Source organism: Semicossyphus pulcher, unplaced genomic scaffold, assembly GCF_022749685.1.
Source record: "Semicossyphus pulcher isolate SPU_LCO1_2020_fin unplaced genomic scaffold, fSemPul1.0.p SCAF_10, whole genome shotgun sequence".
NCBI lineage: Eukaryota > Metazoa > Chordata > Actinopteri > Labriformes > Labridae > Semicossyphus > Semicossyphus pulcher.
In genome coordinates, this window is record NW_027211604.1 from 5,905,747 (window position 1) to 5,932,254 (window position 26,508).

The window sequence follows — 26,508 nt, forward strand, 5'->3', positions numbered from 1 at the left end:
ACCAAACTTTTCATCTAACTCAGCAAATAATCACACTCCCTTAGTGGTCACTATTCTTTTGAACACTCTCTAAAAGTGAAATAGTTTATTGTTGTCACACAAACAACCCCACATGTTTATCATGCTATTATTCATTTTCACACCTAGGACACTACACTTGGCTGATTATCCGTAAAAAGTCAATGAACATACCAATGACTGTGCTGTACAGTCAGTGTAATAATAACAGTATCACTCCTGCCTTCAGTGTCTTTGTGACAGCCCTCAGACCTCTCTGAGGAACTTCAGGAACAACTCCCCAACTTGCCTGCATGTACGTAAGGTTTTTCTTTCTTTCTGTTTCTGTATCACTTAAATCCCAAACACCAGCATCCCGCCTCCTCCTTAGTCTCCTATTCACTCCCTCTCTGCAGATTAAAGCATGGTGACAATGGTGACACAGCACAGCAAATCCCAAAAGACTGTGCCATGTGCCAAAAACTCCCAACACACACACACACACACACACACACACACAGCTTACCAGCAGCACAAACAACAACAGGGAGTCACAGCTGCTCCTAATGGGATGTTGCTGCAAAAACCGTTACCACTCACTGTCCCGGATCAAAGCAGGAAAAACTATTGTTCAAATTGTGGTGTTTGCAAAATACTCCTCTTATAGAAAAAGTTACATTTATAATACAGTAAAAAACAAGAGGAAGATGGGTTATTCAGAATATTTTGTTGTTGCCAATGCTAACACAAAAGTGCCTCAGTGACCCGGCATACAGTGAGACATGTCAGACTCTGTCTCCAGCGCTGCATGAAGACGACAATAAAGAGCAGATTAAAAATTCAACATCAGACAGCTTGTGTCCTCGATATGTTAGAACATAAAGTTCTACCTCCAGGTTGTAAGAATGACTCACTCTCTCCCACAATACCTTTCACCAGGATTCCCCCAGCCTCTAAGCCTACCAGCAACTAAAAGAGCTCAAAAGCAGCAGACAGGAGTTGCTGCCAGTGTGGGGAAACGGAGGCGTAAGAAGAAGACGACGGGGGGCTGAGCGTCTTGTTATGGACAGCCACAGTGATGCACACTAATTGGAAGTCCAGAGAAAATGCAAAGTGTTCTCTGTGGGCATGTAGCTCCGCTTGTAATGTAAACAGGCAGAGCATGAGAGGCAGCAGGAGGAGGAGGGGGTGCTGGGTAAAAATGGCAAATGGGAAACGATGTGTGGAGGAGAGTAAATAGACTGATGGATGGAGGGATACGTACTGCTGTAGAGGGTGTCGATCCAGGAGAGCCGGGGCAGGCCACGAGCGCTGAGGGGCTCCATCGTCCCTGTATCTCCGTCTTTCACTCACTTCTTTCTGATTTCTTCTTCCGTCCCTTTTCTGCTGCTGCTTTTAACACTGCCTCTTTGCTTTTCCTTATTCTCGATTAACAGCCGTCATCTCGCAGGAAGAAGCCAAAGGAATCATTCGGGGAAAAAACTCGCAAAAGACACCCCGGGGTCCAACAGGCAGACGAGCGAGCGAAGCCGAAGGAGTGTGAGTGCTGTGTGTGTGTGAGAGAGAAAACAACAGGCTGGAGACGACCACCGCCGACCGTTGCTAGGGGAAGGGAGAAGCACTCCCTCTCTCTCTCTTTGGCTTGCTCGCTCACTCTCATCCACCCCTCCTCTCTCTCTCTCTCTCTCTCTCTCGATTCTGAGCGAATGGCTCATCAGCTTCTCTCTCTCTCCCCCTCACGCCTGTCATCTCTCTGTCTGTCGCTCTCTCTCTTCAAGCTGAGGCAGGAATTCTGAAGCGATGCATAATGACCGTGTACCATTCAGGCGTATGTCAGATATGAATTAACTGGCAGATTCTGCATCTCTGTGCTCGTCTCTCTCTTAATGCTAAATCTAAAGTAACGTTCACTGACGCGTTCTATGATTTATGTAAATAGCTTCTTGTTTCCTTGTTGTACAGTGCTAATTCTGTTGCAGTATCCTTTAAAAAAAAGCCTCTTTTAAGATGAAATTCTCCATCTTTGTCTCGACCATGCAATTATTTTCCAGTTTCCAGTTAAGGGTCAATGAGTTTTCAAGCTTTCCAAGTTAAGAAAAGTAAGAGAAAGTGGCATTTTTGGTTCAGATCCTGCACCTATTCAGAAAACTGTCCGAGCATCATGTGAATGCAAGCACAGGCCGTGATACTGGTCGCCTCCACCGAGGACTCTTTATGCGTTTGTGTGTTTTCAGAGGTCTTCTGATGTGTGAAACGCACCCCGCGATCAATCGGCTCATGATCACTGCCGCCTGGCTGCCACACACAACAACACGCTCCTGTGTTTGAAACAGAGTCAGTCATTCACACAGCTAGGGACTGGTGGGTTCAGATGTCGCGTTTAAAGCCTGTCCTGTCTTCTGTTCCTGTGGCCACTCGCTCTGCCCCCCCTTTCTCTACACACACACACACACACATACACACATACAGAGGGGCATGTTGGAGGAACATGAAAGAGCAGACATGAGAGTGTGTTGAGCAACTGAGGGAAGGTGGTGGGACAGAGCTGAATACTGATATATCCGCTGCCACAAAACAGGATGTAGTGGTGATATAGAAAACATAATTTAAGACTATTCAGCTATTTTTTTCTTTTCTATATTAATCTTTTAATCATAATATAATTTTTCCTACTGTATTCACCACGAATACATGCCAAAAGAAAATAAGAGTGTAAGATTTAAACTGCAGTTGCAACATGAGTGAAAAAATTGAAGTTAGTTTTTTCTTCTCTACGTTGTTACAGGTATTAAATCAAGGTTTTAAGATATGTACGCATGTCAGCATCCCTTCTCATCTGTCAATATTGGCATTAAAATACATTTTTAGAAAAAACATTTGGTCGTAATCTAATGAGGAAGTTCATAGTGAGATTTATTGATTTCTCTGTGTGACGTTTTAATGGGCACATTAGCTCGTTTAGCTCTCCTGTTGCGTCCTGTTCCCAGAGACCGAGCTGACAGCGTCTCCACACATCGCCCTCTCTTTCTATCAGCATGTTTATGAACAATTGTGCTACACAGTCAGAAAATTAGAGACGAGCATCACGCCAGCGGCAACAAAGCCTGATATGAAACCCTCCCCTCAACCCTCAAACCCCTGTCAGGTCCTCTCCCCTACCCCCCTCCATCCCCCTCTAACCAGCATGGGGGAGGAAAGACGGGAGGACTGAGAGGCAGAAAAACTTCAATTAGGGCACAAAGGCTGACAGGAGGAGGAACCCCCCCACCCCCACCCCACTCTCTCTCTGCTCCACCACCACCCTCCACAGGCAGAGCACCGGGCCCCGAGCACCGCTCTTTGTCTGGCTACAGAGCCCTTATGTGCCAGCTGGAGGAAACGCACACACACGACAGGGCACCCCCAGAGCCTGTCTAGCTGGGGGTCATATTTGTGTGTGTGTGTGTGTGTGTGTGTGTGTGTGTGTGTGTGTGTGTGAGAGTGTGTGTGTGTGTGTGTGTGTGTGTGTGTGTGTGTGTGTGTGTGTGTGTGTGTGTGTGTGTGTGTGAGAGTGTGTGTGTGTGTGTGTGTGTGTGTGTTTTTGTCTCGAGGCATTTAATGTAAGTCTGCATGTGTTTATGTATGTCAGGGTTATTAATGAATATAAATGTGTCATTATGAAGGAGGGAAGTCACACTGGCATGACAAAAACATGCACAAAGTCGACGTTTCGAGACCACACACACACACACACACACACACACACCAACAGACGCACACACACACACATGGGTTAATGTAAAGGCAAAGGCAGCAGACAAAGAAGAACGGGGTTAGTGAGTGGCACTTCATCAAAAATAGATATACTGTACAGACTTACACATCCTTTGTCTTAAATCTGGGACAATAGGTTGCACACACACACACACACACACACACACACACACACACACAGCTATACCTCAGCCAATGTGTGCGCATACCTGTCTCCTAGGTTTTTAAGGGTTGCCCACCTCCCTGTCCTAATCGCCTCATCATTCAAGGGGCAGAGGCAAACAAAGAAAACACACACTTGCCATGCTTTAGCACACACACTAACACACACAAACAAACACACACACATATGCCATATATGCAAAAACACCAAGCAGCATGTTAGTCTTCCTGGAGCGTCACAAACGTAGATTTATCAAATATTAAAGGGCAGTCAAGCTGTGTAGTAAAAAGGGCCATTACTAACTGTCTCTGTACAACCTCATGACGCACATACACACACATGCACATACACACACTGACAGGCAGGTTGCACAGTGTTCAGGTAAGAGCAGCTGAAGTATCTGTCTGCTTGCAGATGTTGTAGGGGGAGGAGGAGGGGATGGTAGTCTGGCTCTTTGTAACACAACAACAAAGCTCAACACATCAGTGATGCTTCATTCTCCGTAAAGGTCAACATCCAGCAACAGTGCTCCACTGTGTGTGTGCGTACATGTGTGTATATGTGTGTTTGTGAGTGAAAGGCCGAGGATGGATAAGACTGAGGCTCCAGGCAATCATCATTTTAAATGTCTCCGTATAGAGGTTGGTTTTTCCCAGGATAGATGCTGCATTGTGTTGGAACACCTTCAGGTCTCGCATCATATGGTTTATTATTCTCTTAGGTTCATTTGCAAAGATGCACGTGTGTGTGCGTGTGTGTGCGTGTGTGTGTGTGTGTGTGTGTGTGTGTGTGTGTGTGTGTGTGTGTGTGTGTGTGTGTAACTAATGAGGGTGTAACACAAACCGTAATAAAAAGACACTACATCACTACTACTCAATCTCGGATCCCATCAGCTATAGTCTGACTACAGTATAGCCTCTGGAGACAATGGTGAACATGCCGGGCATGTAGCCAGTTGTTAGCGATAAACAACTTCCAGTCAAGACTTCCTTTTCCGCGTGCTGCTTTGTTTAAAAAGAACAGTTTTTCCAGTGACTGACTTTAATTAACAGGTCTTTCCTTTGCTGAAATTACAACATCCTGATGCAGATTAGTAAAAAGTCAAAATGAAGCTTTGTCGGGTCTGTCCTCAGGAGGAGAAGAAAATGCTCGTTTGTTGAATGGAGGTCGGAACGATCATTTTCTGATGCATTCGAGGAAGTCGGGAAATCTGAATGCCGAACGTTTTTCGTGACAGCATCAAGGGAATCTATCTCAAGTTAGTTTTAGATCTAGAACAGATTGTTAGCTGTTAGCATGCAGATGTCTGATAATAGAGATTGATAAGAAGCTAAATCATCATCAGACAGCCGCTGATGGGAGCCGGAATGGCATTACAGCGGATTACGTTCCGCCTGCTTTTGCTCTCCTCACTGACTGTTTTCCTGTATACCCCGCAGCCTGCTGCTACGTGATTGGTCAATATTACTTGGACTACAAGTGTACTACAAATTAAACCAGAACACTTGCCGTCCCAGAAATCCACGTCCCTGCCTACAGATTCTACATTTCTATATAGAATCTGTAAATAGAGGTTAATTAGGGTGTAACACAAACCGTAATAAAAAGACAATACATCACTGCTCAGTAGAGCTACAATTCAGAGTACAACACACAAAGAAGCCTGAAATCAATAGCTGCCTTTGATCATGCATGTTATCCCACTGTGAGCAAAGCCACTGTACTGCATGATGCCCAAAGGCGTGTTTAGGATTCACAAAGTCAGATTCAAGTTTTAGGTCTCCGACAGGAATTCCTATTATGCACTCGTCTGTTTCCACTAAAAGCTGTCTGCCTTACAGTATAAGCCTTATTTTGAAGCTTTAATCGGCCTTATTTTATGCATTAAAACAGCTTCTACTTGAGGCAGCAGCACTTAAAGTGCATAAAAACATCATGAAGTAAGCGTCAGTGTATAAGAAATAATTTACACAGAATATGTACAGAATATGAATCCGACTTGGCTGGAAATCAGATCTCAGTAAGAGAAAAAATAGATGTTTATTTAAATGTTCTGGGCTTTTAACTTGAAATTTCACTCATTAAGACTTCCTGTCACACAGTCTGGAGGTACATAGTGGTCATTGCCAGCCCAGTATGTGTGTGTCTGTGTGTATAATTAGGCAGTACCAGGGTCCCACCAGCCAATCAAAGTTCCACCCCTCCATCCCCTCCGTTCTACCCAGATACCCCTGCCCCACCCTCCCAATTCTACCAACCCCACCCGTATCTACCCCTGATACTCTTCATCAACATTTTCAACCCACACCCCAGGCCTTGGGGCTGATTGGGGAGGTGGGGGGTGGTGTGTTTCTAGCACTAATTTTCCAGTCACCACCCCGTTCCATCTCTCGGGCACACCACCCACAGAGGGGTGGCAGTAAGTACGTGAATGTGTGTCTGGTGCCCCCCATTACATGAGGATAAAGTCAACTGGAAATGTTAAAAGCCTGAACCAACCTGCTCCTGTACGACCCCCCACTCCCACCCGCTCACCACAGAATGTTTAAAGCAGTCCTGATGTGCGAGTGTGTGTACGTGAGAGCGTAAGTGAGAGTGTGTCTGCACACACACACGCGCGCACACACAGGGACAGACAGCTGTGTCTCCATACGAGTGGCTTCAAAAAGCCTAATGAAGCACTGGAGCGAAACAGAGTTCACAGGAACACAAATAATTTAGGTTAAATCAAATTAGACCTGGCACAGAGAGAGGGTGAAATAAAGGCACTATAGAGGGACAAATTAATATTCACTGTTTAAGGTGTCACAGGTTTACATTTGTTGAAAATAACATCGTATTATGTTTTCTGTCAAAAGACTTTAAGCCAATTTTTAAGGTAAAAATAATTTAAACACATCATGCTTTGAAATAAATGCTAATGTCAGCATGCTAACACATCACAAAGGGAATGCTAACATCATCATGTTAGCGGTACAGCTTGGGCTACAGGGAAAGTCAATTTTTACAGGTATTTTGTCATAAACTTAAAGTGATACTCGTAGATCTCAGTTTCGTTCTCTTTGGCGGCACCTATGGTGATAAATGGTAATTGCAGGATAGGGCTGAACGATTTTGAAAAAATTGCGATTATTTTGACTCATATTGCGATTTTGATATAAGATATTTTGATATTGAGATACTAAATTCAATTTTCATTGAAAAACATTAAAATTATTATGGTGCGTTTTTTGCAGGGATCTGTACCAAACAATAATATTTGATACTTCCGTCTGTGTATGATGTGTAGGCCAGAACATCTCTTGAGCACGATATCTAAATTAAAATGGTATTTTGACACACATTTCACCTTTACTAAATATTACGCCTCCTGTGATTTGAAAATTGCAGCAGGCCATATTGTGATTTCGATTAATTGTTCAGCCCTATTGCGGGAGCACACTTCCCAGATATCCAGACAGTGTTGCATGTGTGATGTCCACGGTTGGCTCCGGTTGTAACTCTTGATTTTCCTCACTGAGCGTCGCTTTCCTTTTAAGACTGTTTGCCTTCATCTGAGCGTCGAATTAGTTTCTTTTTCTTTGGATTTTCACTTATTTTTGAAGTTGTATCTGTAGTCATCCATCTTTTCTTTGTTTGTTCAGCCATAGTAGATTTCTGTTTACTCGCAACACTTGCAGAGACCGGAAAAGCTGCCGCTTAGCTCCGCCTACCCTCTCTGGCAGACCAACCACTGCTGGGTGATGGAAAACGCGTCACTAACTGGGCGTAATTTTTTTCTGCGAATGTCGCCAGACATGACATCCAGTCCATAATAATACTATATACTGCAAATGCAAAGGCTTTCATCAGTGGGCCATAGACTTAATCACCATTGTCTTAACTCATTCGGCGACAGATAGTGACTTAACAGACATTTATTAACATGAAAATGTTCAAGATTATTACTCTTTTTTATATTTTGTACTTAACTATACTTAAACTATTTCAATAATGCCAGTATTTTCTGATTAGGTGCAAAGTAAACTAAATGAAAATATGATTGTGTGAACGTCAAACACAATCTGTAAATTGTGTAACAGATTATAGCTCGCCATATGCGTTTAATTCACAAGATAAATAAATAACTTATTTCGTTTACGTTTGACTTCCTCTCTAACAGTTTATCATGAATGTGGTATTTCTTTCTCCCTGGCTGTTTTCGGAACACTCTATACACACACCTTGGAGATGGAGAAGGATATTCCTGAGCTGTATGTTTTTCATACTCCTCCTTTGTTTTGGGGGGTGGGGGAGATGGCAGTGAAGAGGAGTGATGACTATGCATTATTAAAAAGTCGGGAGTGCACTAGTGATGAACGTCTGCTTGTTAAAAGGGGAAGCCTGAAATCATCAGGGGCATTTTTCTTTATTGTTGGTGATTGTCTGCTCGTTTCTTTTTCTTCAGGGAAACAGCGCGAGAAGCCCCAGGAGGTCTTGCTTTTATCAAAGGCACAAACAAATCATCTGCCTGTCCTCTGTGTTTGTTATAAGAACTGTAGTGTTTCTCCATTAATTGTAGTAAAGTGACAATACATCAAGTTAATTACTTACTTGATTCTCCCATTATTGTCCCTCTTCTCTATGTGTGCCTGTGTGCGTTATGTGAGGGATAATGTACAGCGAGCAGGGTGTTATAGCGGAAACAAACCATGACAGGGTAATGCAGGACCGCGACACGAAGCGCTAAAAGTTATTTAATTGCTTTAAAAATGTTTTTATTTCTTCAGCTAAAAAATAGTCAATAATGACACGGCTACAGTTTGAGCCTCTTCCTGTTACAATAAACTATGTACTTTATTAAAATTAATCGCTCACATTAAATGGAACATTTCCAAAATACTGAAATAAGGATCTAAAAGCTCTGGGTGCCATCACAGTGCCTAAGTCCACTTCACACTACAGTCTATGGTCCGCAGCGACGGTCTGTTATCCATGGCAGTGGTCTGCTCCACAGAAATAACAGATAGATAGAATGCTGTAATTGACCAATTAGAAACAAGTATTCAGCTGTGTAATAATAGATACATGACTTAAATTGTTAACACTTCTCCACCATAATTGAGCTCTCACCATTAAGCGTTTCTATGTGATTGACAAAGCTTATGTGTGCGCGTGTGCGTGTGTGTGTGTGTGTGCGTGCATCACAGCATGTGCTCTGGCAGGCGAGAGCTCCTCTCACCTCATTTGCCCTGGATCTCCCCCCTAACTCCTTCACCATCCAATTATGTGGAACGAACCTGTCTAGCCGACCCCTGCCACATATCTGTGTGTGTGTGTGAGTGAGTGCGTGTGTGTCTGTGTGTGTGTGCCTGTCTGCTGCTGCTTCTATATTAAACCAGCCGCTGATTTATAAGATAGAGCTTCCTTAAATGCAATCCTGAGCCTGTTTGTGTCAAGGAGAAAGACAGAACAGGGGACAAAGAGATTGAAGACTGTGAATGTGTGTGCATGTGTGTGTGTGTGTGTGTGTACTTGTTTATGAATGAGAGAGAGAGGGAGAGAGAGAGAGAGAGAGAGAGAGAGAGAGAGAGAGAGTATTCATCCTATGCCAGTTGAATTCACTTTGATCTATTGAGGTCAATGTGGAAATCATCTGAATCATGCTGTGATTGGACAGACACCAGATAAGCACAAGTGCCTCTCCGACACACACACAGACACACACTCCCTTAAATGTGCACACACTGTAAAACCCCTCATGTGTTATTTAAGCTGTTTTCATCATTACTGTTTGTTTCTTGCATATAGACGAGCTTTCTTCTCCCCATTCACAGACACACTTGCACAGGGAGAAAACCCGCCTGCAGAAGAGATCAGACCAGTCCATCAGAAAACTGTCTTCTGTTTGTGCGCAGCTGCACTGTGTTTGTTTATGTGCATCAATGAAAACAAAGCCATGTGTGTATCTAGTCCACAAATTGACTTTTGATTTAACCAATTTCACCAAGTGCCTGCCTGCAAACTGCAAAGCCACCATGAGGTTACAAAGACAAACACACATGCACAAACACTCACCTCAATAATAAGGTGGACAGGGAGCACAACAAAGGTACTGACATCCAAATAAAGAACTAGTGCTCTCTAGTGTTTCGTTTCTGCAAACACAAGTTTAGGGGCTGCAGGAAAGATGCTCAGTGTGTGTGGGACACAGAAAAAGCTACAGGAAGAATTGACAGGAAGGGATTATAGAGATGTTTTGGATATCCATCGCTTATTATAAAAGAAAATTAATATTTTGTGAGACCGACCAATTAGTGTAACAAATTCTCCAGCAGAGAAACAACCAGGGAGAGGAGGGATCATGATTTTGTTGTTTGCCTTCAACGGTAAAACATAGTTTAAACATAGTTTTGTTTTTTTACTGTAACTAATCATTCCGTTAGTTTTCCATAATATAATGGAAAATATTGTTGTTTAAATCCTACCGGCCCTACCAGTTAATACTTCACTTGATTTATCTCCTCCTGTGCCACAGATGATGCTTACAACTGTCTACAAAGGCTGAGCAGTACACAAAGAAACTGAACTTCATTCAGAAAATAGGTGGATTTTTACATTTACAAGCGACTGTGTATTCGGCTCGAAACACGGCCAAAACACTGGTGACCTACACTTAATACTGTGCCTGAATGCATCCTGTGTAGTCACAGACAGAGCAGTGAAGCTGCTGCACTGCTAACACATTCACATTACACCTCGCGTGTGGAGACAGTGTAAGACTACGTGGCATGTGAAGTTAATCTGGGAATTGGAAACAAGTACACAGTTCTCTACAGAAATGTCTCATCATTGGTACTCTGTTATTACCTCACAAACACAAACCTCCACCACACCACAGCAGAACTGCCATGGTTACAGATGTCCACATGAGGGCGCTGTGTTCACCTGCAACATATCACAATCCCACAGGCTCCTCTCCAGTCAGGGCGAGGTCTCACTGGCATTGTGTCACACAAATGTTTGAAGCAGTCACATGTTTACTTTGGGGCAACGTCTAGTGTGACAGCATGTGATACTGACATGGGTAAAAAGAGAAGATAAGGGGAATCTGAAATCTTTGTTGTTTCTTGAGGTAAGATTAAGCCTGAACCTATTTTGAATGTTAGTGAAAATAAACAGCTCCACAAGCACATTTATTGATTAAGTGCTGCAGAGGTGAACACAGGGGGATTGGTTGGCTCTTTGGAACACATCCCATCAGTCACTGTGTCATCAGGGCAGATTACACACACACTCACACACATTGACTGAAACATAAGAGGGACACTTGCTGCAAACACAAAGAGTAAAAGCTGCTGCTGCAGATCCCTCCTGTCATCCACAACAGTCTTGTTAATATAGTGATTGGCGGGGAAAGCCATGAGTCATTAAAAACCACCTTTGTTCTACAGGCATTTGTTACACATATTTACCATCTTTACAGTTCAGCTAAGAAAAACAACTTCTTTTGTGTTAAAATGTGACTTTACATTATGGATTCTAGCATTAACATCCTAATGAAACTCTACACTGTGGCTCATGGACCCCACTGAGAATATGCAATAGGGTTGGGCATCAAGAACCAAATCCAAAATTCAGATTCTGGCGGAATCAATGAGAAATTTTATTTCGACGCTGCTCATCGATTCCTAAAGAAATTTCCCTCAGACAGCGCCGTCGCAGGGCGGGTGCGAGGCTCCGCTCATTGACATGCATGTGCATAAGTCACTGTCACACGCACGGAAGTACAGACAGACTGTGTCTGTATTTATTCAGTAAGAGTGAGACTGTATCTAAGTTTTTAACCAACGAGAGGGAGAGGCGGCGGCAATACTGTAATCATGCAGCGCAGAGAGGACACAAATCTGTGTGAGTGTCTCTCATGCTCTGTACCTGACCTAAGACGGTCGCAATCTGTCCGTATTTCCGTGAACAACCATTATAAAGCATGAAATCTACACATGCAGTGGATGAGATGAACCGGAGTTGATCCACACGTAGTTTATCTGCTCTGTACCTGGCTCAATAATGTCGCAATGTGTCTGTATTTCTGCGCACAGTTACTATAAAGTATAAACTCCGTCTCGACGTCTTCAAAGAATTGGAATCGTTAGGAACTGGAATTGATAATCAGAATCGTTAAAATCCAAATAATAACCAACCCTAGTATGCGATGCATTAATGTCACTAATTCACGGGATACCACCCACTTTACAGCAACTGATTAGGAGTATAAGCCAGCAGTTGACTTTTATCATCTAAAGAGGCTGTGACAATCATCTTTAAAAAGGAGAAGCCGCGAGAATAAATGTTGAACTACTAAACCGTCTTTATACTGAGCAAAAACTACATACAACACGAAGGCAGTTGCAGAAAAGTTGCACAATTAGTACGGCCTTAACTTAAATCCTGAGAGCAAACAGCAATTTGTTGCATTGCTTTTAGTTTGCCGAGACATTGTGGCTAAAAAGCAATTATGATACCAACAACAAACCAGGAAGTACCTGCATACTGTGCAAACGGCTTGAATACAGGGGAAGAAAGCAAACCTTCTTCTGGCAAGATCTCCCTCTTAGTATAATGCTGTGCCTATACTTTTAACCCTTGACCTGCAAGCTCAGTGAAGCTAGTATTTCCACATGGCATCTCACACAATGACACTCAATACCTACATCGGGAGCTCATGTGACCTGAAATTCAAACTCCCCTTTCCTTTCAGATAATCAGTAAGCAAGCTTTCCCTTCTAGAGCACCAAGTGGTTTCTGTAATGCAGTACCTGTAATAATTTCAATGCACTGCCTTTCTGTTTCTAAGTCCATCTGTTCCATTGCCACCTAGTAATAAAAGGGAAGTGAAAGTGATGAGCGTAGCAAAGGATGCCCTCAACATAACATCCACCACACACTGGGACGGAGAACTGAGAATGCCTTTATGGTCTTGGTACAGGTGTATTAAAACCACCAAGCTTCACTAAAGGCCAGCGTTTCATCAACTCCCCGGAGTGCATCTGACAACAAAAATAGCTTTCAGAACGGCACAGAAGGGAAGGTGTGACAAAGGCTGGCAAGACGTTATGTCCTGTAGCGCTGAGAGAGAATGATGAAAAGAAAGTCGGTTCATGAGAACATCTCCTGCTGGCAAAGCTAATACAGCTAAAGTCTGAGCCAAGGCTGCTTAAAGGTGGTGGTCCAACACAGTCCACGAGCATGACATTTAGGAGACTACCATCCTACAGGCTTTGGCTCTTACTACTAAAGAGTTCATGATCAGAAAAGCAACAGAATAATCTCTAGTTTGCCTCCTTTTTGAGCCTTGATATCAAATGTTAACATCAGTCTATGTAAACCTATGAAACCATATGAAACAGCTGAACAAGGAACAAGTGTTGTTCACATACTCTGTGTCTTTACCAGTCTGAGTCAGCAGATGCTGACCACTGGTGTAAGTCTGCAACTCCCCAACCACTGCCTTCAGCTGACTTCTGCAACAAGTGATCAAACTACAGTGCAACGTACAACTGATAGAGAACATGACATGTTTCACAACACCTAACCATGTAGATCTCCTCCTCTTTCTAGTGTAGAACAACAAGCTATGACAAGCTTACAGTAATAATGTTACCTATTACTTTCATTACTATGTCATTACCCTGCTCGCTAATGTTTTGTACTTTAAACAGAAGCATGAAGCGACATGGCTGATTTCTATTTTATAAAATCACATTTTTATAAACACTCTCTGAACACTCTGAGCTCCTTCTCTGTTAAGCTAGCAAACTCAACAACTGCTACCATTAACCAGCCAGTTCCTGGGAGCTTGAGCTAAACAATGTTAAAATCAATCTGAATCAACTGCCAAGCTGCTGCAGAATAAACACAGTACAAAGATATGAAACACTGTTTATCTAGAGTCACATGTGTAGTGTTTTGAAACTTACTATGTTCCCCATATTGAGAGAGACACACAAAGCTGTGAAGACAGTGTCTTTCTCTGCAGCGGCTCCTGGGCTGATAATGCAAACACTGGCTAGCACTTGTTTGATGTGGCCTAGCTAGTGAGCCGGCTAGGTAGGTAGCATGAGAAGCCTTATAAGGCTAGAATTTCATGATTTAAAAAAATGTTGGTTTATTCATATTTTTTATGTATTTGTAACAATGTATTCTCTATGTATGTCATATTGAGTAGTGAACTGATATATGTGGCCATGCACACCCACTGGCAGTATGTCAGAGAAGAATGCACTACACACGAACAAACGCCGCCGCCCCCCACCCCAGCTCCTTACCACACAAACCACACGGGGGTCTCCATGGCAGCCATAGAAGTCAGCCAATCAACATTAACCCATTGTTTCCTCACATTTCACTCTAAGAGGAAGTTCATCTAAATTGCATAAATTAAAAGGAGTTAAAGTGTTAACCACCTTATTAGGAAACAGAATATTCAGTGCTTTGACCAGAATTAGATTTACCCCTGTGAGCCGAAAGCTCCGAAACTGAAACGAAACTGGAAACCTGCCAAAGAGAAATGTGTCAAAGTTATTTAAGCTTAAAGTTACCTGTAGTTTAACATATTTTTTTCATGACGAGCCTGGTGGCTAACGTGCTTTGCATTCAAGTCTGTCAATCTACAAATCATTAAAAGTGAGATTAATTTGCTGATGTCACTTTCATCCAGGACACACACGGTTTGTTCAGTTAGCACTGCTGCATGAATCAGTTAACTGACAGGAAAACCACCACTCTCAGCCGCACTGCTCTTTTGCAGCTTCTACTACTTGATTTGAACTGAGAGAAATTCCCTGTAAGAAAAAAATTGCATTTCCTGTGCTTCTGTATTCCCTGCAGTGTGAAATCCCAGCCATAATTAAAAAAAAAAACACTAAGTGAGATAGCTGGTACAGTTTGTCTGACCAATTCATGTTTATATGACGGGTTGATCAGGGAAAGATAGGGTGAGAGAGGGGGTAATCCATCTCGGCCTTGTTTCAGCAGAGATGGGAACAGTAGTAGGGGCTTTTTTTGGCACATAGAGATGAGATGACCCTCATGTCTGTTAGCCTGTAGTTAATTTGAGGTGCCAGTTTAGCTCAGTTGGTAGAGCATGCGCCCCATTTACAGAGGCGCCCCACTACTCGGCTATGTGTTTTACTCCAACCCTCGACTCTTTTGCTGCATGCCATCCCCCATTCTCTCCTCCCAATACCTCCTATCTCTTTTCAACTGCCCTATCAAATAAAGGAAAAAACCACCATAACAATAATCTTCAGTAATGCTGCATAGCTATGTCCCTAAGGTCTACGCCTTTGTTGATTCTAGGAATGGACACACAAACACAGACAAAGGGCAGTGAGCCAATGTGCCTCACACAGTGAGCTGATGGGAAATCAGGTTCTGTTTACGAAGCCCTACTTCTAAGGCAATAAGTTCATATTGTTGCCACCTTTATCAGACACCTTTATTTATCCCAATGGTTTATGGGATCTCATGTGTTCTTTCTTAAACGTATTTCCCCATTAGATTTCTACCTAATCCTGTCCTACAATGCTGTCATTGGCCCATACTGACTTTGGGACTTTCAACCACGAAACTATTCCTCCAAAAAGTTCAGGGGACCACTGTTAATACCTGTTGTAAAAAAAAATAATAATACTGAGTTATTGTTTTAATCCTAACCACCATCTTTTCCTAACCTTAACCAACACTGCTTGGTTAGGTTTAGGGTTAGGGTACCAAAACAACTAGGGGGTTTAAGTGTCAACATGACTTTATTAGCTCTTGGTACCAAAACGACTTGGTTAGGTTTAGGTACACACGCTACTGGCCAGAATTAGGCACCAACACTACTTTGCTAAACCTAGAAACCTAGGTTTAGGGTTAGTGTAGTGCAGCGGTCAAAATCCTGTATTGACCTCACAGCTCACAAGCACAGTTGTCATAGCAACCCACAGCACAGTAAGGTGGAACTCTATGACGAAAGAATAAATCCACATGCTCACAATACGTGACTTTTTAATCTGTCACATTACCTTCCCATCATCTAATGAATCAATTTCATTTTCACCATCATGCATCTGGTCTGGCGCCTCCCCCCCTTCCATTACTCATCACAGTTTCGACAGTTAATGATCGAGGCTGCTGACGTCAGCAGACTACAGGGGGACGACATTGCATCAAAGGATTATGTGGAATGACAGTGACTGTTATCTGAACTTGTGGCTGCACTGTGGGAAATCCTGATATGATGAAAAAAGGCCTCAAGAATGTCTGTTAAAGCCATCAGGTCCAGCTCATGCTATTACCATAGTTTGCTTTGACAGATAAAACAGTAACAAGTGATTCAAACAATAGAAGGTACCTATAACAAGATCTAAGAAACTTTGCTTTGTTTGTGTGCATGCATCTGTCTATATGTGCATCTATGTAGAGAAGAGACCGCCAGGCTATATTTAGATATCGAAATAAGGTCAAAGCTTCTGCTGCACTCGTGCAAATATTCAACTCCTGCATCCAGCTTATAAACCAGCAATGATGCTGCAGAACTCACACCTCCTCCTCCATCACAGATACATCCTGTCTGCTCGCACAACCACGACGACACATTCATCACCAAGGTAACACAGGGATAAGTCACACCAGAAATAGTGTTTTACTTTTGAGGATTTGAGGCCACAGTTTCTTTGACTGCATTCAATTAGAGGACATCTTAGATTTGAAGGAAGTGAAAATTGTCCAATCTTACAGGAGGCTTTATGGGTTGATGTGTAACAGGAATAGTAGCCACAACGTATTCAATGAAGTTTGAGTTAAATGACATGAAGGGTATTATACTTCCATGAATTTGGAACATGCAGTATAAATACTATTTGAAATATCACTGCAGCTAGCTGTTACTAAAGCCCTTTTTACACATACACTGACAATTTTGCAGAATATTTCAAGACAGTGTGCCCCTGAAATCTTCCAGAGTTGCAAATGATCCTTCTTCAACTGTTCACACATCAGCTCACCTTGACTTCTAGCTAACATTGTAATAGGAGGCTGGCAGGAGCTGGCAAAAAGTCTCCATTAAATTAGGTTGAAAAATGTGTCCGTCTGCGCACATGCAGCCCTGCACAATGTTGGGAAATGTTCAGCAGTGCCGTGCATGTGTGAAAGGGGCTTAAGTTACACTGCATGGATCAAACTTTGTTTGCTACGTTAATTAAGCTGGTTAAGTAATTTACAAACGGCAAGCTAGCCAGTTTACCTGCCAAATCCTTCCCTGTATTCATGAATGTATGATGGTGATTCATCACGATGTAGGATTTTGCTACTTTAGCTTGATAGCAATTTGTTTTCGTGTTATAAGCATGTTAATGTTTACTAACAAACAAAACTAAAGTCCGCACATGAATCGAATGCCCTCGACTAAAGAGGTTTGATTTGATGTCTCACATTCGAACATCCGGGACAAGCTATATTTGGTATTTTGTTTAAAATGTGCCTAAAACAATTGACAATTAAGATCATTGCAGATTAATTATCTGGTGCTGTATTCATTGATTAATCAGTTTGTCAGACCAATAGCATAAGTGTCTTGATTTGACCTTTGTCAGTCTTGTTTTGTCTGTGATTACATAATTATTTTCCCTAAGATGTTAAGATCTCCAAGAGCGCCAAGTTGACTTCTTTACACAGTTTTTTTCTTTCAAATTAACAGTTATGTATAAAATAGAAAAAAGCGCAAATGCACTAGATTCATACAATCTGCTTTGCTTTGTGTTCACGTGCAACAATAATGAGGGTAGAAGCTGACATACCACAGCAGCAGCCACATGTCAGCCTGAGCTCTACAGCTGTGTTTCCTGGGACATGACTGAGACGAGTTCTGAGAGATTTACCCTACAGTCTCAGGGGACCGTCTGCCACAGTTAAAGCCTTCACTTAGCTGTAATAGGCTGTAGAAACTGGAGCAAATGGTCAAGTAATAATAAATCGACCTAAAAGTGTGTACAGAGGGTATAAAGTGAGGCCTCAACGCCTGAAAAGTGAACGTCACGTGTTCATTGTAGAGGCAAACAAATCAAACTCAAACAGACTGATTGTGAGTGTTCAAATGGAAACAATATGACAGGCTCATAGTTTGTCTGCTACACGCTGTTCAAGGCGAGCCTGGACAGGCCCACTTATCCGAGTGAAGAAGAGCCAACCCAGAGGAAAGGAGAAATATGTGTGTCAACCGCTCTCTCACAGAATGACAAGAACAGGTTTGTTCTCCTGTTATTCCTCTCTGAGTACACGTTGAACTGAACTCTTCTTCTCATAACTGGCTACCAACAACAACCATGTAATGGCTTTATCACAGATAATGAGCATGTTCTTGTTTTATTACACAACGACATGAAACTGAAGCTATTAGCAGGATGACACAGCAGCTGCCAAGCCTTTTCTGGTGATACAGTTACATTCCTTACATTACTCTGCGCCAGAAAACACTGCAGAAAGCTGACAGGTCCAGATGTTGTGAAATAATTCCTCTGAAAGGATTTAAAATATCATAAGTGCCACACTGTCATATTAGATGTGTTTTTTCACCTTGCAAACAACAACAATAATCTTCATAGAGCTCTGGGATAGACGCTAACACTATAATGTTCCCGAATTTCCCCCCTGGGGATCAATAAAGCACAGCCCCCAGGACCTCCAAGCACCTTAATGTGGTGGGAAAAGTACATTTCTGGTGGCCTCCCTTTACTATGACACCTTAACTAATGAAAATATATTTTATATGTACATGCTTATGTAGTAATCAATAGAGCAGAATAAGATATTGGATATTTTTATTTCTAAAATCCCAAAAGCAACCAATATAGCAACAGAACAAGTGTGTCTGTTACACCTGCTCAAGCTCCTTATTTGCTGGGGTTGTTCAAGAGTCAGGAAGTATGGATGGATTGATGCATGGATGGATGGATGTATTGATGCATGGATGCATGGATGGCTGGATGGATGGATGGATGGATGGATGGATGCATGGATGGATGGATGGATGCATGTATGGATGCATGGATCAGGGTCGCGCACTGACACATAGAGACAGACAACCCAGACAACCAAGATTTGAACCAGTGACCTTCTAGCTGTGACCACTTCACCACCGTGCAGCCCAACAGGAAATATGTGGAACTGAAATGATGAGCTGCTGGCAAATGCTCTCATTATTGGGATAAATCTTGGGTGCGACAAGCGTGGGCGCCACCTACATGTAATATTTGGTGGCCATATTGTTACTTGTTGGGCCACGGGCCACGTGGCTATGGTAAATGTAAACTTTTATAATAATAGCTGTTTTAATAATGGATTAATCGGTTTTGACTCTTCTTACTTGTAAATATTTTCTGGTTTCTTCCCTCCTCTTTGTGAGTAAACAGAATATTTTTGGGCTGTGGAAAAATCAAGACATTTAAAGTCGAGCTGAAACGGCATTTCAAGAGTATCTAGCTTCCGTATCGTGACGTATTTCCGAGTGAAACAGGACGTGCAGGCGGGACATATCATTAGAGGGATTTGATTTGATCGTTGAGAAGTGGGCGTAGACAGACGTTCTCCACAGCGCAGTAGCTAGCTAACTGACCAAACGTTCTTGGTGCTCTGCGGCTAAATGTTGCAGATTGATTGGTTGAAATTGTTTGGTGCTAGCTTACGTAAGCACACAGCATATTGTTTTTTACAGGAAGAAAAAATGATCGGATTTTGATATAAGAATACGAAGAAATGGATTTTCTGTATTTTTTTTGGCCTATATTGTCAAGTAGATGCACAATATTACCGGGGATGTGATCTAAAAGGATTAAAATGACATTTTTCATTTCACCTCGACTTTAAGGAAGTAATCTTAAGTGTTGGAAGCCACTAACGGACACTTGTCATGCTTTTCTGACATTTTTTACTTCCAAACAACTAATCAATGAGAAAATAATTGACGGTTGAATCAATAATGACACTAATCATTAGTTGCAGCAGCAACCCTGTGCATTTACACAGTGTGACAGTTCAAATACAGCCTTTACACCGCAGTGCGAACAACAAACATGTTATTCCCTAATTATATGTATTGACAGGACTTCACTCCAAAGACTTTAATGCAAAAATGATACATTTATGTGAAGACTCATCTCAACTTGTTTGCATTGGTTAAATTGTATCTACCCATTTAAATAAAAGTGAACTTTTTCTCACTCTGCTAATTTCTGAGCCACCAGCTGCTGTGCAGAGGAGTGTGTCATAGGTAAGAGGAACAGGAAACAGTTGTCTCAGCAGCGCCATCCTGTTGGTATCTTGACCTGATGAACTTTCAATAAACTATCACATTTACTTTGCCGGCTGAATCTTTATTACCTATTAAAACACTGAGTAATCACTGGTAGACATGAAATAAAAACCAGACGCAGATCAAAGATGCAGGGGGCTAAAAATAAACCAGGTATTACACTTGTTCTGCATCATTTTACTTCTCTTGTGCTCTTGTTTCCACTCAAAGAAGAGCAGATATTTTAGCACTAAAATGCTTTAAATAGTGTGTCAAGGAGTATGTCTCCTTGCTGGCATGACAGGCCTGGACAAATGAAAACCAGTATCTTGAAATGTTCAACTGACTTTTCAATCAACAAAATCATGAAACAGCAACAAAGCTTGGGTTCAGAGTCTTGAAATAACAGCTGGTGACTGCAAGTTGATGAATCAGAAGTGAATCAGGAAACACTCAGAAAGGCCCGACCTATGGATTCAGACTCACATGACCTGATGGACGGTCTTTTCCCAGCAAGCACACATTGCACAAAGGCCCCAGCATGAGCAAGACCTGTGGCATGAGCCCACTCCTGCTGTGTAAGAGTGTGGGAGAGAGACAGGACTGTATCCCATGACGCTGAGGGTCCAGGAGCCGGACATGCGCTAATTCTTTAATTATAAAAACAACTTGACCTCACAGAGACTAGCGGGCAGAGGCCCCTTAAAAATGTTTAAGGCCTTCTCAGAAGTCCACACACCCTCCATTGTTGCTAACCACAATCAAGTCTTTCCACTGATTCTCCCATTTGTCACAGGACAACATCAATATCCTGCAAAGATGGAAGAGATTAAAAGACTTACTGTAAGTGCTTATGTTTACTCAACCACAGGTTCATTGGAAAATACATCCCCTAACCCACTACAATGGAAGAGACACACTGTTTGATGGTTATAGAACAATGTAGATGTTTTCCCATAAAGTACCAGCTCTCGAAGTAACAGGAGGAAGCACTGGACCTGAAGGTGTCACCTTACTACATGTTCTGGATTCTTCATGCAAATACAAAAGCTAGTAATTTCCCCAAATCCTTGAATATAATTCAGATCAGTTACTATCTGGTAAATCTCTTTAATGCCATCAAGAGACTAAAAATGAAACCATGTGCTAAGCCGACCGTAATCCTGAAATATTCACAGGCGAGGAAACAAGCAGCCTCTGCGCCACAAAACATGTTTAGTTGCTCAAAAAGCCTTCCTCAATCTATTCTTATGTTACCGTCAGTCACTGACTCATGACGTGCAGACAATCTCTGTCCATGTTGCCACACTTTCTTGGGGAAGTAAAGTAATGCCACGGCATGTGTGTGAATCCTGCTTCCTGGATTTGCCATCATATTGTTATTTTGGCTGTTATTTCATATTGTTAATTTGAGATCCCTTTTTCTCCACAGCTGTGATGTAAATTGTTTTTTTTTGTGCATCATCAGGGTCTCAAGTTTATGTCTTAAACCTGTGAAGACTAACAAATCACTGGTGAGTGCTGTGATTTTTTTTATCCATATCAATGCAGGTTTCCTTATGAACCAACAACTTAAAGAATGCTTTAACATCTTGGCAAATACTTATTTTCTTTATCTTGCAAGAGTAAGATTTAAGGAATGATAACCACTCTCGTTGGTATGTGGTCTCGTTGGGTGGTCGCTAATAAAAGCCAATAAGGGCCAATCACAGACATATAGATTTTAGTGTACAAGTTTTCAGCGAGTAAGAAAACTTTCTTAACAAAACATAAAGCGCAGGAAACAATGGGGATGATATAGTAACGCGGTCATCTCGTAGTTTGTCCCCTAGCACAAGCTTTGAGTTGATAGTTCACAATAATCTCAGACACTGTATGTTAAACATCCTAATTTAAGTCATCTTGGTGCAAAATTGGTTTAAAATTCACATAGAAAATGTCTATTTCCATTAGAGTTAAAAAAAAATCCCTTTCATGGCCACCATTAGGTAATCGGTGAATTCCCCTCTTAAAATCGGTATTGATGGGACTCCACTGGTACCAAGGAAAAGCCGACAGCGCGGCTTTGGTTACAGGTAACAACATCTCCACAGCAGCACCTCTGATGCTCACTAATTGACTATATTTCCTTCTATCTTAATGGGTATAAACACTTAATTAAAGAACAATACATGCAATGCATGAAATGTCAATGGGGGAAGAGATGCCTGACTTTTCTTTGGCCAGCAGCAGAAATTTCCTGAAGTGGAGTAAGAACTAGACTCGAGGAAGTAAAGCACAGGTGAGAAGCAGTACAACACATAACCCACCAGAAAGCACAACAAAACTTGTTTTTGTACGGATTAAACAATCTTGTTAGCATGCTTTTGAGTTGCTCGTAGGCAGACTAGATTAACATAGGACAGAGGCAGGCTAGCTGTTTCCCCCTGTTTCCAGTCTTTGTGCTAAGCTATGCTAACGGACTGATGCTTCACATTTACTGTGCAGAAATGAGGGTAGTATCAATCTTCTCTTCTGATCTCATCCGACTTTTGGCAAGAAAGCAAGTAAGCTAATTACTCAAAAAGTCAAACTGGTCCTCTCAGTAGTTAAGCAGCAAGCAGCACCTGCTTGACATCATACCAGAGGGGTTAAGGACTTTAAATCTTGTCATAATAACTACAGTGAAATACATTGGGACAAATGCAATCCAAGGCACAATTTTAAACAAAGGAAAGCTGCCAATGTTGATGTTGGAAAGGTTTTTTGCTGCTGAAGCAAAACAAAAAATAATGTCAAAACACTGGATTTTCTGCCTGTGATGACACTGATTCACTTCCCTTAACTCCTGACTCAAACTGCATGGCAGCTTCTTTACAGGCTGATAAAACACCACTTAGAAATATTTCCCCCAAGTTCAGATCCCAGTTCTCATAGGTCAGGGTCAGAGACCACTTTATACAAGGACTGTGTAATACAGCCAAGTTCCCTTCGAAAACAATGTCTCGAAAGCACACACTGAGAATAACCTGGGCCTCATCTGACTTAAACCAAGAATATTAATTCACATCCGCACAATGTGATACTAGAGCAGAGGTCATAGAAGCCCACCACCTCTCATCAGTCAGTACATAACACCTTTAAAAAGCATTTAGTTTACTCTAAGCCAAACCAAGGCAGAGTATCTTTGTTTCATGATGTCTGCTTCAGAGGAGGAAGATGAGCTCGGAAGTCGCAGCAGTGAGGAAACCAGAGCCAGAAATAAGTCACATAACATTGTTGATCAATGTTAGCGACAAAACAGGACAGTGACTGAGGGTGTGCTAAAATATTGACCAGCACAGTGTGCACACTGAGGCATCAAAGTCGAATACAATGCAGCCATTGTGAGATACAAACAGCTTTGTCTAGTAAAACGTGCATTTACAGCAATCCATAGTTAGATGATTAGATGATAGATGATTTAGTTCCCTTATTTCTTTCCATTCACAGGCAAGGGTTCCTTAGTTCCACAATGCCAGGCCCATACAACAAGTTAAAATGCATTCACAAAGGCCTGTCTGACTTTGCCACTGTCACTGATCACAGTCTGTTCTGTAGTGATGGGTCCATCGTGAACAAGACGGCTCTAATAGGCGGCTCGTTTAAGTGACTGAGTGGAGCTGGCTCAGAGCCTGTTTTATATCTTTTGTTTATTTTTTTTGGTAAATCATTACTATGTATAGTTAAGGATAAAGAATAAACTTCAAATAAAATATGTGGCCAATTGTGTATTCATTTTTAATCAAATAATTGAGGGTCTCATTATTTTTGTGACAACTAGAATAGTTATTTTTGATATACGAAAAAACTTTTTAAACGTTTTATACTTAGATTAAAGTGTATTTTTTTAATGAATTATAAACTCCAGAAGTGGCACTAAATGAAAAGCTATTTGGGAACCGAAAGAGCTGTCTCTTGCTGAGTGGAGTCAAATGATCTGATCACTGAAAAGAGCTGAAATTACCATCACTAATGTTCTGTTGTGCCATATAATTTTATGTCATTTGTTGAACTACTAGTGTGTTTAAATCATGATGTTTCTAACTTTATTACGAGCATTAAGAGTAGTAGTGTTGGCATTAACGTTATTACCTGCAGAGGAGGAGTCGTCGTGGTCGGAGCTCAGGTACCCATCACTCCTCCTATCCGGGGTGCTGCACCCGGAGCCCCGGGACGCTCTCCTGTGAATCTGTGGGAAGGACGGGGACAGCCTCCCGTCATCGCCGGAGTCAAAGTCCCTGCTGTGGCGGAAAGGCCTGCGGGGGTCCCGGTAGCTGCTGGAGGTCATCTGGTTGTCTCTGCCGACGGTTTTTGGTGCCAACAAGTTATTTCTGACAAAATTTTCATTGAGCTCCGTGTCCTCATATTCTCTGTCGCTGCTCACTTCGTTATCATTCAGCTGGCAGACGACACTTTGGGCCGGGTCGACTCTCTGAAAGCTGGGCTTTCGCGGCGGGACAGGGATAGGGACGGGCTTACCTGTCCTCCCGCTAAACTTGCCCCTATCTCGGCCGAAGGAGCTCATGACTCCTGCTGTGTTAAATGCTGCGTGGGGTTTCACGCCTCCACAGTCAGACACCTTGGACATCCTGTGACCGTCACCTTCATCATACCTCTGCTGAGATTTCTTAATATTCCCCGGTTTAGAATAGCCAAATGTTTCAGCGTTAAAGTTTTCATCCTTGCCTTCAAATCTTTCCGGGTCGTTTCTCTTCCGTTGAGACACGGTGGTCTGCAGGTAGATCACCTTGAATTTCTCCTCCGCCAGCGCCTTTTGCAGCCTCTTCAGGTTGCCTTTACATGTCTCCAGCTCCGACTCGATGTCCTCTACTGAGTTCAGGTCCATTTCAGGCACTTCTCCATCGGGAAATTCATTCCTCCAGTGTTTTGCGAATTCCTCCTGTTCCCACATCTCGATGTTCAAACAGCCAACCGCAGGCTCGTGAGGCGACGGTTAGAAACGTTGAGCTAACTGTTCTGAGTATTTACCGACAGTTAGCTGCGTATCTGTCGCATATATCCACCTTCCTGTCCTGCTCTGATTTCTAAGATAAAACTGTCAGTCAATTTTAACTTGACCACTTTATGACCATCTTCAGCCTCACTCACATACAGAAAGCAGACGTACGTGTGCACTGTGAGTGCGTGTGAGATGCGGATAACAAGTTTGTCACTACGCTGAAAAGTTTCGAGACTTCCTGTATTGAGACGTGCTGCTTTCAAGTACTGCTCGGAAAACTGCGGTTTAATATATTTTTATGGCATAGCCTACTAATCGCATCAATGCACCACACCTCATAGCACTTTATATCTACTTATTAAATCCTCATTTAGTCCTCTACATCAAATGCACTGGTGCACTTATTAATGAAGCTTCTATTTAGTTGTAATGTAAATGTGTACAAATGTATCCTGTCTGAATGTGATTTGATGTTTTTTAATAGCACTCACACACAGACCAAAGCGAAATTTCTGACTTCTACATACTAAAGGTTGATAATAAAGTGTTTCTATTTCTCAATGCCAGATATTAAAGCAGGGGTGTCAGGCTTTGGTTGGGGAAAAAAATTAAATTGCTTCTTTATCTTTAACACTCAGACATCAAGAGCCCTAAAGCTATGGACTACTTTCTGTCAGACTCCCAGGACGGAAAAAAATAGGTTGTAGGTCAAATTATTAAGTTACTCTAGAACAAATATGGGGGGGCAAGCAAAATCATTTTAAAACTTAAACAAAACAAAAAAACATCATAACACCACAGTGGTGATTTTTAAAGAATAGATCACAAGAATACATAACATGTATACATTTATACAGAATAAATAACAATTCAAGTTATATTGTATAATTTGAATTTCGAATTAACACAATGCTTATCTTATCCCCACATAAATCACTTAAATGACTTGATTGCCACAGAATATTCCCTGCCATGCTCAATGGGACAAAGAATTCCGACAGCCCTGAATGCAACAAGTAATAGCGGACTAGAAGCAGGGGCTGATCCCTCCTTGCTGACATCAAGCAATGTTCAATTGCTCGAGGAATAGGTGAATATAAATTTCGTAAAAATTCTCATGTACTCCTTTTGCTTTTCTATTCAACCTACAGTTGTGGCACATTGCAAAATAACAGTTTAATGTCCCATCTGGATATATTTCATATGATATCATGTAACACGTAACGTTTGAGCAAAGACACAGGCACATGTCAGTGCTTTTGCATATTTCGAACAGAGACATTTGATAACTAACAGTTATTT

The 26,508-nt window shown here is 42.0% G+C and overlaps 1 protein-coding gene across 2 annotated transcripts in view; it reads right to left on the bottom strand.

Annotated features, from left to right (window-relative positions):
• The window catches only part of abr (ABR activator of RhoGEF and GTPase), a 147,552-nt gene extending 122,208 nt beyond the window's left edge, over positions 1-25,344 (bottom strand). The window contains exon 1 of one of the 2 annotated variants that reach the window (XM_069665755.1): positions 24,339-25,344. In XM_069665755.1, coding sequence (XP_069521856.1) covers positions 24,339-25,158 — 820 coding nt within the window. In that variant the 5' untranslated portion in view covers positions 25,159-25,344. Of the gene's footprint in view, positions 1-1,261; positions 1,571-24,338 lie in introns of those variants that run through there. The other variant, XM_069665764.1, reaches the window with a different exon arrangement.
• Positions 25,345-26,508: the final 1,164 nt, after the last annotated feature.